Source organism: Prenolepis imparis, unplaced genomic scaffold, assembly GCF_030444845.1.
Source record: "Prenolepis imparis isolate NDT839.2.m4 unplaced genomic scaffold, iyPreImpa1.0 SCAF_469, whole genome shotgun sequence".
Lineage (NCBI taxonomy): Eukaryota > Metazoa > Arthropoda > Insecta > Hymenoptera > Formicidae > Prenolepis > Prenolepis imparis.
Window position 1 is genome coordinate 9,680 of NW_028141627.1, and position 10,087 is coordinate 19,766.

The following is a 10,087-nucleotide window of genomic DNA, read 5'->3' on the forward strand; positions in this document are numbered from 1 at the left end:
AATAACTAAATAAATCTCAATTTTTAAATAAATTTCAACTTTTTAATAAATCTCAATTTGAGGTTTCATTTTCAATAAACTCCTCTCCCTCTCTTCCCCTCTCTAATGAAGCGTAGAGAAAAATATCGGGACAAAATCACTGAATCGGGAATCAAACCTGAGTGTTTCGCTTGTCGACTGCTCTTACTATTGAGCTAACGGACATAAGATTTTCATCTGCATACTAAAAATGGAATGATATATTCACAGCTATAGAAAAATCTGAATTTAGATTGTATGATTAACTTCTAAAAGTATAAGTAATACAAGTGATCAGAATCCAAAAGTAAAAAACTAATATTTTTTTTTATTTAATGACACGCAAATCAGGTTGTATATTATTATATATAAAAACCGGCTTCATTTGATTGATTATGTAAGAATATTTTTTTATACAATTTTTTAATAAAATTGTTGAAACTTTCTTTTACGGAATGTTAAATATATAAATTGTTATATTTGCATTACTTTGTTTTATAGTTATTTGTTCGCCGGGACACGCTCCGTTGGGAACGTCGGGATTTCGTTTCGCGATTTTGTGTGAGTGAGGATAGGAAACACTGGATCCGGAGTAGACGTCAAAGAATTAAATCCAACGTTATTATTGTATCTGTTACTATCACAATTAGTAACGGAGCAAGTTTATTTGAGGAAGGGATCACTAGACCCTTCGTGAACAGTCGCACTAATTCTTATAACTTTCGTGCAGATTAAGTGATAACGCAAAGCACGTAGCTTACTATTAGTAAGCAAGAGCGCGATTTTACTCTAAGATCGGCTACGCGAACGTGTGAGCGCGATGCTTTCTCTCGAAGAAGTCAATCGTTGTGAGTTTTCACACGGTAGCTAGTCCCCACGGATTGATCGTACGAGCTTCAATAGCCAATCGAGCGCGAACACAGGGCTATCACGCGAGTTCCTTTGACGCGGATTGGTCGTGTTTTTCATTTCGGGTTTTAATTTTCGGCACGCATTCCTCTGTGTTATTGAGAGACACATTCTCTGTTTGATTCGCGTGATCGCGTCAGGGGGCACCAGCTACCGGCAAGGAGATTTCGGCGGATTCAATCCGCGGATTTCGCTCGACCTATCGAATCGCGAACATATCGCCCACCTTGAAACGATAGTTTCAAATAATGAATGACTATTGGAATTAGCCATGATTATGCTTTTAGAAACTAAAAGTTGGTCGCCCGCCATGACATATGGTTTTACATCGGGGACAGGCGGTGTTTTTACAGTACGCTTTATATGCTTTCATACATGTTTACGACTTAACATAATACATATACCTTACAATTAATTTTATTATGTACACGAAGTTGATGCAGCCCTTGGATCGGCGGTTGTTTCTACATCGATCGGTAGAATGCACAATTGCCCGATAGGTCTTTTATATTCGGACGACGGAGTTCGGACTGACACAACGCGCACCAATCCGTCAGAACCCGGATAACATTGTATCACGCGGCCTAGTTCCCATTTGCATGGGGGGAGTAAATCGTTTCTAATGAGAACCATCGTACCGACGCGAATTAACGATTGCATTTTACGCCATTTGAACCTCTGTTGCAGGATGTTAACGTAATCCTGCTGCCAAATTTTCCAAAACTTTTCTGTCATTTGGCGCACTAATTGCCATCGTGAGAGACGGTTTTCATTTATATTTAGAATAGAAGGCTCCGGAATGGTTGTGATCGCGGATCCAATCAAAAAATGACCCGGGGTTATTGGCGTATAATCATCAAGGGTGTCGTTCAACGGGCCTATTGGTCGCGAGTTGAGACAAGCCTCTATTCGACTTAAGAGGGTGGCGAACTCCTCATACGTAAGAGTATGCGATGCGAGAATTCTTCTTAAGTGGTGTTTCACACTACGAATACCCGCTTCCCACAGCCCACCAAAATGTGGTGCATGAGGGGGAATGAATTTCCACACTACGTTATCCGAGGCAGTTTTGTTGAGAAAAGAAGGGTCTTGAAGAGCATTACGATATGCTCTTGCGAGTTCCCTATCCGCTCCAGCAAAGGTCGTGCCGTTATCGGAATACATGACTGCCGGTAAACCACGACGAGCGCAAAATCGAGTGAAGGCTAAAAATGCAGAGGTAGTGTAGCTACTAACGAGCTCCAAATGGATTGCTCGTGATGCAAGACAAACAAATAAAGCTATATATCCTTTGCGAGATGTTATCCCTCGGCCTGCTGAAGCTCGCGTCGCGACAGGTCCGGCGTAATCCACTCCACAATGAGAGAACGCACGGCTTGGTACGGAAACGCGAGCTGACGGGAGTTGTCCCATCTGTGTTACTCTTATTAATTTTGGCCATGAAGAGAATCTATTAGCTAAATCCCACGGCTCAGTTTTAATCGTCGTGAGGACATGAGCTCTCTGTTCCTCGAGGTGTTCTTTTAAGTGAGATTGTTCATGAAACGGCCAATCGATTTCTTTTAGTCGTAACCAAGAGGGGCCTTGCCACCATAACGAATACGATTGAAGCTCGCTTGCCAGAAGACCTCTGGATGCTTCATCGGCTGGATTCTCATTCGTCGAGATATAGCGCCACTCGGCTTGAGGCACTAGAGATTGGATTTCCGCTACTCGGTGAGCTACGAATGGTTTCCAACGCGACGGAGATGATTTTATCCATGCTAACGCGACGGTTGAATCTGTCCAGCAATAAATTTTGTCAGGAGTGAACTTGAGAGAGGAGTTGACGTAACTCATCAAGCGCGCTTGGAGTACCGCGGCTGACAGCTTCAAACGAGGAATGGTCATCGGCTTAACTGGAGCAACTTTCGATTTTGCAATAATTAAACTAATTGTGATCTCTCCGGATAGTGAGATTGTACGCATATATATTACTGCGGCGTATGCGGAGGTGGAAGCATCTGCAAATCCATGTAGCTCACCACGAGCAGTGTCGGAACCCCGTCCGCTCCATCTTGGCAACCGAAGTTCGCGCAAGTGAGGGAGTGCTTTGAAGATAGCTTCTCAACGGTCCATAATGGAAGATCGAATTGGATCATCCCAATCCAATTTATCACGCCACAAGCTTTGCATTAAAATTTTAGCTGAGATTGTGACGGGAGTGACCTATCCGAGCGGGTCAAACAATTTTGCAATTATCGAGAGAATTTTTCTTTTGGTATTTGGGAGGTACGGAGGTAGTGACACACGGAAGTGGAAGGCATCATGGACTTGACTCCAGGCGATTCCCAGAACATTGAGTGATTCGTCGATAGAAAATGTTCTATCGCTAGCGAGACCGTGATCAGTTTCCGAGATATCTGACAAAAGATCAGGATTATTGCTTGCCCATTTACGCAGTCAAAATCCTGCTCGAGCGAGCAGCTCACGAACCTCGTTGCGCGCTTGGCAAATCAAGGGAACATCGTCCTCTCCGAACAATACGTCATCGACGTAATTATGTTCTTGTATAATGGCGGAGGCTAATGGAAGCTCTGCTCCTTCGTCGAGGACCAACTGCTTTAGAACTCGAAGTGCTAGAAATGGAGCGGATGCTGTACCGTAAGTAACCATTGCTAACTGATAATCTTGGATTTTCGAGAAGTCGTCATTGTACCAGACGATTGTTTGATAATCACGATCACAAGGATCGACCCAAATCTGCCGGTACATTTTTGCAATATCTGCTGAATATACGTACTTATATTGGCGCCATTTTAAGAGCACGGCGACGAGATCCGTTTGCAATTTAGGCCCAATGTACTGATGTGAATTCAGAGATGTGCCATTAGATGTTAAGCTTGAAGCGTTGAACACTACTCGCAAGCGTGTGGTAGCGCTAGATTCACGAACCACTGGTTGATGGGGTATGTATATCGCTTGGAATTCCGACGATTTAGGAGGTGACGTGATCACCATGTGATGGAGCTTAACGTATTCAGTTAAGAATGCAGAATACTCGGCTTTTATTTCTAGTTGAGAATCCAAACGATACTTTAATGATTGAAGCCGTTGAACGGCGATCGAGCGTGATGCTCCTATTTCGAGAGGAGGAGGCGATTTGAATGGAATACGCACCATGTATTTCCCTTCCGCAGTTCGGGAATGATGCTTTACGAAGTGCGCTTCGCATCGCTCCTCGTCGGGGGACAGCAATGAATAGCGAAGTGTTTCTTCGACCTCCCAGAAGCGCCTAAGATCCTTTTCCAATGTGCAATGTGTTCAGTATGGAAATGGCGGCTCGAAAAAGTGCGACGTCAAGTGGTCAGTGAAATGTGAGAAGAAGCGGTAAACAGTGATAGACGGTAACAGACAGTATATTGATTTGTACAAGAATATTTACAAGAGTCAGTGCGCGGAGTGCAACGCGACAGAAACCGAGCGGCAACCAAAAGATTAGCAACGAATCCGCGTAAAGTCCAACAGTACTGAGAATATCTAGATCCGCGAGCGCGAAGGGCTTCGAGACTAGTGGCTCGAGATCGGCGGTAACGGGCCGACGGCTTTATCCTTCCGACCTTCGAGAGAGTTCTCTAACATGAGAACAAACAAATATTGGTCTTGCGACAAAGAATATCGGGCCCTCCCGAAAGTCGGAGAACAAAGCCGTTTGTTTTGCTCGCGCGGCGGCTGCCCGTGAGCGGTCGAGAGAACGCGGCTCTCCGAACCCTGTCGTGGCGCGCGCAATCTGCTCTAGAAGCAAAGCGAGAGAGCGAGGGAGTGAGAGCGGGCGAGCGCGTTTGTTCTCTCACACTCATCCCGCAACATCCCGCCCGCCTCGTCGTGAATGATTCGACGATCGCAATTCGCTCTCGAGACAGCGCTGGTGTCGCGGTGACAGGATCGATACCTCGATCGATCGAGGGCGCGCACGTGCCCCGCATGAGTCGTCGTCTGTGCGACTGATGCAAGCGATAACCGTGGGCAACCTAACCTTGCCTGTCAAAACAGACCGAGGATTGCTGGATGCGCCGAGGGAATCGCTCTATCACGGCGAAACAATGGTACGTATACACTTCGAGATGGATAACAACTAATTACAATTATTTTACAGTTAATTCGTCGATTGAAGCGCAATCGGCAGTCGGCGTCGGGGGGTCCGAAGGACTCGCGGCTGGCAGCGGGACGATTTTGACGACCGGGCGCGTCAGCTCGCCACCGGAGGTTCGAACTTTGACGACGTGCACCCGACACTCCCGGGTGCAGGCGAGTAACGCGCGCGAGCGGCCAACGACAAGGTGGAGTATTCTCGTTCTTGAGGAGGCAAAGTTGGCCCTCTCTCAAGTTCCCGCGGGTGGCCCACCACTTCGGTCGCGGGGTAAGTCCTTGCAGGTACTCGCGGGCCCAGCGCTGCCACAAGTGATCCCTCATCTGCTGCAGCAATTTCCAGCGGTTGAGGCGGCCTGATCTCGCATCCAGGAGGGAGGGCTCCGGAATCGCTAGCAAGGGGGCCCCGATGAGGAAGTGGCCGGGGGTCAGGGCATCGAAATCTTCCGGATCGTCCGTCAAAGCCTGCAGGGGTCTGGAATTGAGGCATGCCTCTACCTCCGCCAGGAACGTCGCCATCTCCTCGTAGGTCAGTCGGGTTTCTCCGATGACTCGTCGGAGGTGGTGCTTGACGGCCTTTACAGCGGCCTCCCAGAGACCGCCAAAATGGGGGGCGGCCGGTGGATTGAAGCTCCATCGGACACCGTCGTCCGCCAGGCGCCCGATGACCTTGTGGACCTCGCGACTCGCCGCTTTAAAGAGGGCCCGGAGCTGGCTGTCGGCTCCGACGAAGTTCGTGCCGCGGTCGCTGCAGACGACCTCGCACAACCCACGGCGTGACACGAAGCGTCGGAACGCGGCGAGGAAGGCCTCGGCGGAATAGTCGCTGACAGCTTCTAAGTGGACCGCGCGCGAGCTGAAACACACAAAAACTGACAGGAATCCCTTGTAGGCCTTGTGGTCGCGTCCCTTCGATGTCCGGAGCCAGATCGGGCCGGCGAAGTCCACTCTGGTGTGCTGGAACGGTCGGCTGGGAGTGACACGCGCCCTTGGCAGATCGCCCATCATTGGTTGAGGCGCGGCCGCCCGCCATCGCACACATGGGAGGCAACTGTTGATGTAGCGGCGAACCAGCTGACGACCACGAGGGATCCAAAATCGCTGGCGGATACTTGCGAGAGTGGCTTGGACTCCTCCATGTAAGGTTCGTCGGTAGCAAGCGTCTACCACTAGGTAGGTCAGGTGCGAATCGGTGGGCAGGATGACTGGGTGCCGCTGATCGAAATCCAGCAACGCGTGCTTAATCCGTCCTTTTACTCGCAGGATCCCGTCGCCATCGATGACTGGAGTCAACTTCCGGAGTGAGCTTCGTCCGGGCAGCGTTCGCCTAGCGCGGATGGTCTCAATTTCCAGACGGTAGCTCTGGAGTTGGACGGTCCGGACCCAGTGGAGGAGGGCAGTATCCAGTTCCGCTGGCTCTAAACATGGAGGGCGCGTGGCCTCGCCACCGTCGCGGGGGCGGCGCAAGCGCCATCGCCATATCCACGCCGAGACGCGCAGCAAGCGGCGCAGAGACGAGAACCGTCGCAGCTCTTCGGGTTCCGAAGCATCGACGACAGCATGGCATCTTGAGGGTCGCTGCTCCGGCAGGTTGACCGCGTCAACGAGCCCGGGGTCCTTCGGCCAGGCATCTGTAGATCCGAGGTAGCTCGGTCCGTGCCACCATAGCGGGTGGTCAACCAGCTCTCTCGGGGACACCCCCTGGGAGGCGCAATCCGCCGGATTCAAGCGTCCAGGTACGTGCCTCCACTTGGACTGTTCGTTGGTCCGCTGGATCTCCGCAACCCTGTTAGCCACAAAGGTCGTCCATCTTGCAGGGTGACCCCTGATCCAGGAGAGCACGACCGTGGAATCTGTCCAGAGGAAGGTGGGAGACATCGTCAGCCTGAGAGTAGTCCGGACATGCTCCGCTAACTTCGCCAACAGCGCTGCCGCGCAGAGCTTCAGCCGAGGAAGAGACACTCTCTTAAGCGGGGCAACTTTCGACTTCGCCAGCACCAGCGAGAAATAGGGCGTACCGTCGCTCACCGCCCGGAGGTACACTATGGCGGCGTATACCCGTTCCGAACCGTCGGCGAAGCCGTGGATTTCGACGTCGTGGGGAGCGGCATCGCAGCGGAACCAACGCGGCACACGTATCCTCGCCAACGCAGGAAGCTCCTCCTCGAAGTTCGTCCAGCTAGCGGCGTCTCCCGGGGCCAAAGGGGCGTCCCAGTCCAGCTGCTGCAACCAGGTGGATTGGATAAGCAGTTTAGCTCTCACGACGATGGGCGCCAACCAGCCCAGAGGGTCAAACAGGCAGGCCGTCTGCGAGAGGACCACTCGTTTGGTGGGAGTAACATCCGCCGACTCCCTGACGGCAAGAGTGAGGTTGTCTCGCAGTGGGCTCCACCGCAAGCCCAGCACGGAGCAGTCGTCGGTAGGTAGTGCGGCGTCCACAGCCGGCTGGTGCTGGTGCTCGCTCGGGACATTCGTCAGGATGGCCGTGTGGTTAGCGGCCCACTTCCGCAGCGGAAACCCGCCCGCCGTGCAGAGGGCCGTCACCTGCTCCTGAAGGCGGCGTGCAGAATCCAGGTCGGAGGCGCCGGTGAGGATGTCGTCCATGTAAACATCCTGCTGCAGAACTCAGGACCCCAGCGGATAGCGGTGAGTCTCGTCGGAGGCGAGCTGCCGCAGCACCCTGATAGCCAAGTATGGCGCGCACGCCAGCCCGTACGTGACAGTGTTGAGCTGGAACATTTTTACCTCTTTATCTTCCATCCACAGGATGCGCTGCATGTCTCGATCCTCCTGGTGGACGCGGATCTGGCGGAACATCTTCTCCACGTTAGCGGTGAACACGTAGCGGTGGTAACGCCAGCGCAGTAGCACGTCCGCGAGGACCGGCAAGAGATTGGGCCCAGAGTGCAGGAAATCGTTCAGTGCCAACCCGGCAGCAGTGCGAAAAGAGCCGTTAAAGACGACCCTAATCTTGGCGTCGTCGCCGGAGCCCCGGAGCACCCCGTGATGCGGCAGGAAACAGCAACGAACTGGGAGGTCGAGGCGACTGTCTTGGCATCGGCGGGCGACATGTGACCAAGGGCACGATAATCGCTCATGAAGGCCTGATAGCGATATCGAAGTGCTGGATCGCGCTCGAACCGGCGCTCCAAGGCACCGAGCATACGGGAGGCGGCGCGGCGCGTCGAAGAAAGGTCCGGCAACTCTCGTCGAAGGGGCAGGCGAACAGAGTATCGACCGTCGGGAAGACGTCGATGCGTTCAGGCGAAGAGGTCGTCGCACGCTTTCTCCTCGGTGGTGAACGGCAAGGCGCAGCTAGGAGGCTCCTCCCACTCCCAGAAGCGACGCACGGCAGCCGTGAGATCGTCCACCGTGGAACACTGGATCGAGGCTGCTGACGAAGATGCACGTCCGTCGGTCCCAGTCGTCCCCAGGATAATCCAGCCAAGACGTGTCCGTTGTGCAATCGGCTCCATTGATCCTCCACGTCGAATGTCGGGAAGCACTATGTCGGCGTAGGGATCAGCGCCTAGAAGCAGTTCCACCGGATCGCGACGGAAGAACTCTGGGTCGGCCAGCTCGAGATCTTGGACGTGGGACCAAGAACGCGCACCGCCATCCACGGAGCCGCTGTACATAGAGAGTTGCGGCAACACGAGCGCGGAGAGGCTGCACGAAAACCGTCCCGAGCGCGAGGACAGCGCGACGGCGACGCGGCCCCGGGAGAACCCCGCCTGAACTCCGCCGATGCCGAAGATAGCGACCGACGTCGAGACACGCGGCAACCGAAGTCGTTGTGCGAGCGATTCGGTGACCAGACAGGCTTCGGAACCCGGATCCACCAACGCACGAAACTGTATGACGCCGCCCGTAACGGTCAGTCACGCGGACGCGAGCCGTAGCGAGTAGGACCGACGCACGTTCAACCGGCGGGCGCTCCGCCACATGCACCGTCGATGACGGTGCGCTCTCCACAGCGAGCGGCGTGGGAGACAAGAAGGCCTCGTGCAGCGATGTGTGATGCCGACCCGCGCATCTGTTGCAGCTCTTGGTGGAAGGACACTCACTGACCATGTGACGGCCCAGACAGTTCCAGCAGCGTAGGTGAGTAGCTACTGCTTCGCGCCGCTCCAGGGCCGACTTTCGCTTGTATATAGCTCGCAATAAGCTATAAAGTGCTCCTTTTTACAGAGCGGACAACCGCGGCTCGAGTCGGCGGCGCGGCTCTTCACGTGGTTACTTCGGGCGTATCGCCCGGTCCTGTCGGCCGCCTTCCCGGGAGGTTCACCGGCTGCAGGTCGCAACGCTTCCTGGGTCATCAGTTGCTCTTGGAGGAACGCTCGGAACTCTTCGTACGTCGACGGCTCGGAGCTCTTCCCCAGCGAGTTCTCCCACTCCCGGCGAGTCTTTGAGTCGAGAAGGTCAACGACGAGATGTACAAGGAGGTCAGAACAGCTGGAGATCGGGCGGCCTATTCCTTCTAGGGCGCCGACGGTAGACAGCACGCCGTGGAAAATGCGTCGAAGGTCGGTCACTGGATCTGACTTCATCTTCGGGAGCGCGGTAAATGCGGCCAGGTAAGACCTCACCAGCAGGCGTTTATTGTCGTAGTGTGTGGTCGCTGAGAGTGGCCCACGCTCGCTCGAAGTTGTCTTCCGTGGTAGGCAGGTTGCGAATCAGCTGTTCGGCATCCCCCTTTACATTGGTCTTCAGGTAGTGTATTTTTTCTACCTTTGACAGGGAGGCCTCACCGACTACGAGAGAGGAGAACAGATCTCGGAAGGACGGCCAGTCCTCGAACCTTCCAGAGAACTGCAGCAGCTGAATACGCGGGAGAGTGGTCCGCGAGGCCGACGGGGTCGTCCCCCGTGACTGCGCCGCGGAGTCTGCAAGCTCCTTCGCCTGGAGACTACGCTTCATATCCAGCAGCAAGTCCTTGTTCAGGAGGTAGGCCTCCTCGGCAAGCGCAGGTATATCTAACGTCATGTACGGGTCCTTAACGATTTGATCCAGGTGGTCGAGGAGCGTCATT

At 53.5% G+C, this 10,087-nt stretch overlaps 2 protein-coding genes across 2 annotated transcripts; both read right to left on the reverse strand.

Annotated features, from left to right (window-relative positions):
• Positions 1–1,347: 1,347 nt before the first annotated feature.
• On the reverse strand, positions 1,348–2,817 carry LOC145948569 (uncharacterized). Its single transcript, XM_083058232.1, has one exon. The coding sequence runs from the start codon at positions 2,815–2,817 to the stop codon at positions 1,348–1,350; it is 1,470 nt and encodes a 489-aa protein (XP_082914358.1).
• Positions 2,818–7,680: 4,863 nt separating this feature from the next.
• LOC145948570 (uncharacterized) lies at positions 7,681–8,219 on the reverse strand. Its single transcript, XM_083058233.1, has 2 exons — positions 8,086–8,219; positions 7,681–8,020 (listed from the first exon to the last, which is right to left on the reverse strand). The coding sequence occupies exons 1-2, from the start codon at positions 8,217–8,219 to the stop codon at positions 7,681–7,683; spliced, it is 474 nt and encodes a 157-aa protein (XP_082914359.1).
• Between the last annotated feature and the right edge of the window lie 1,868 nt (positions 8,220–10,087).

Bases quoted from the DNA above. Each gene is read 5' to 3' on its own strand.
- LOC145948570 (XM_083058233.1), bottom strand. From the start codon at position 8,219: ATGCTCGGTGCCTTGGAGCGCCGGTTCGAGCGCGATCCAGCACTTCGA. The intron at 8,021-8,085 runs GTTCGTTGCTGT...CGCCAAGATTAG, and splicing joins ACAGTCGCCTCGACCTCCCA to GGTCGTCTTTAACGGCTCTT.
- LOC145948569 (XM_083058232.1), bottom strand. From the start codon at position 2,817: ATGACCATTCCTCGTTTGAAGCTGTCAGCCGCGGTACTCCAAGCGCGC.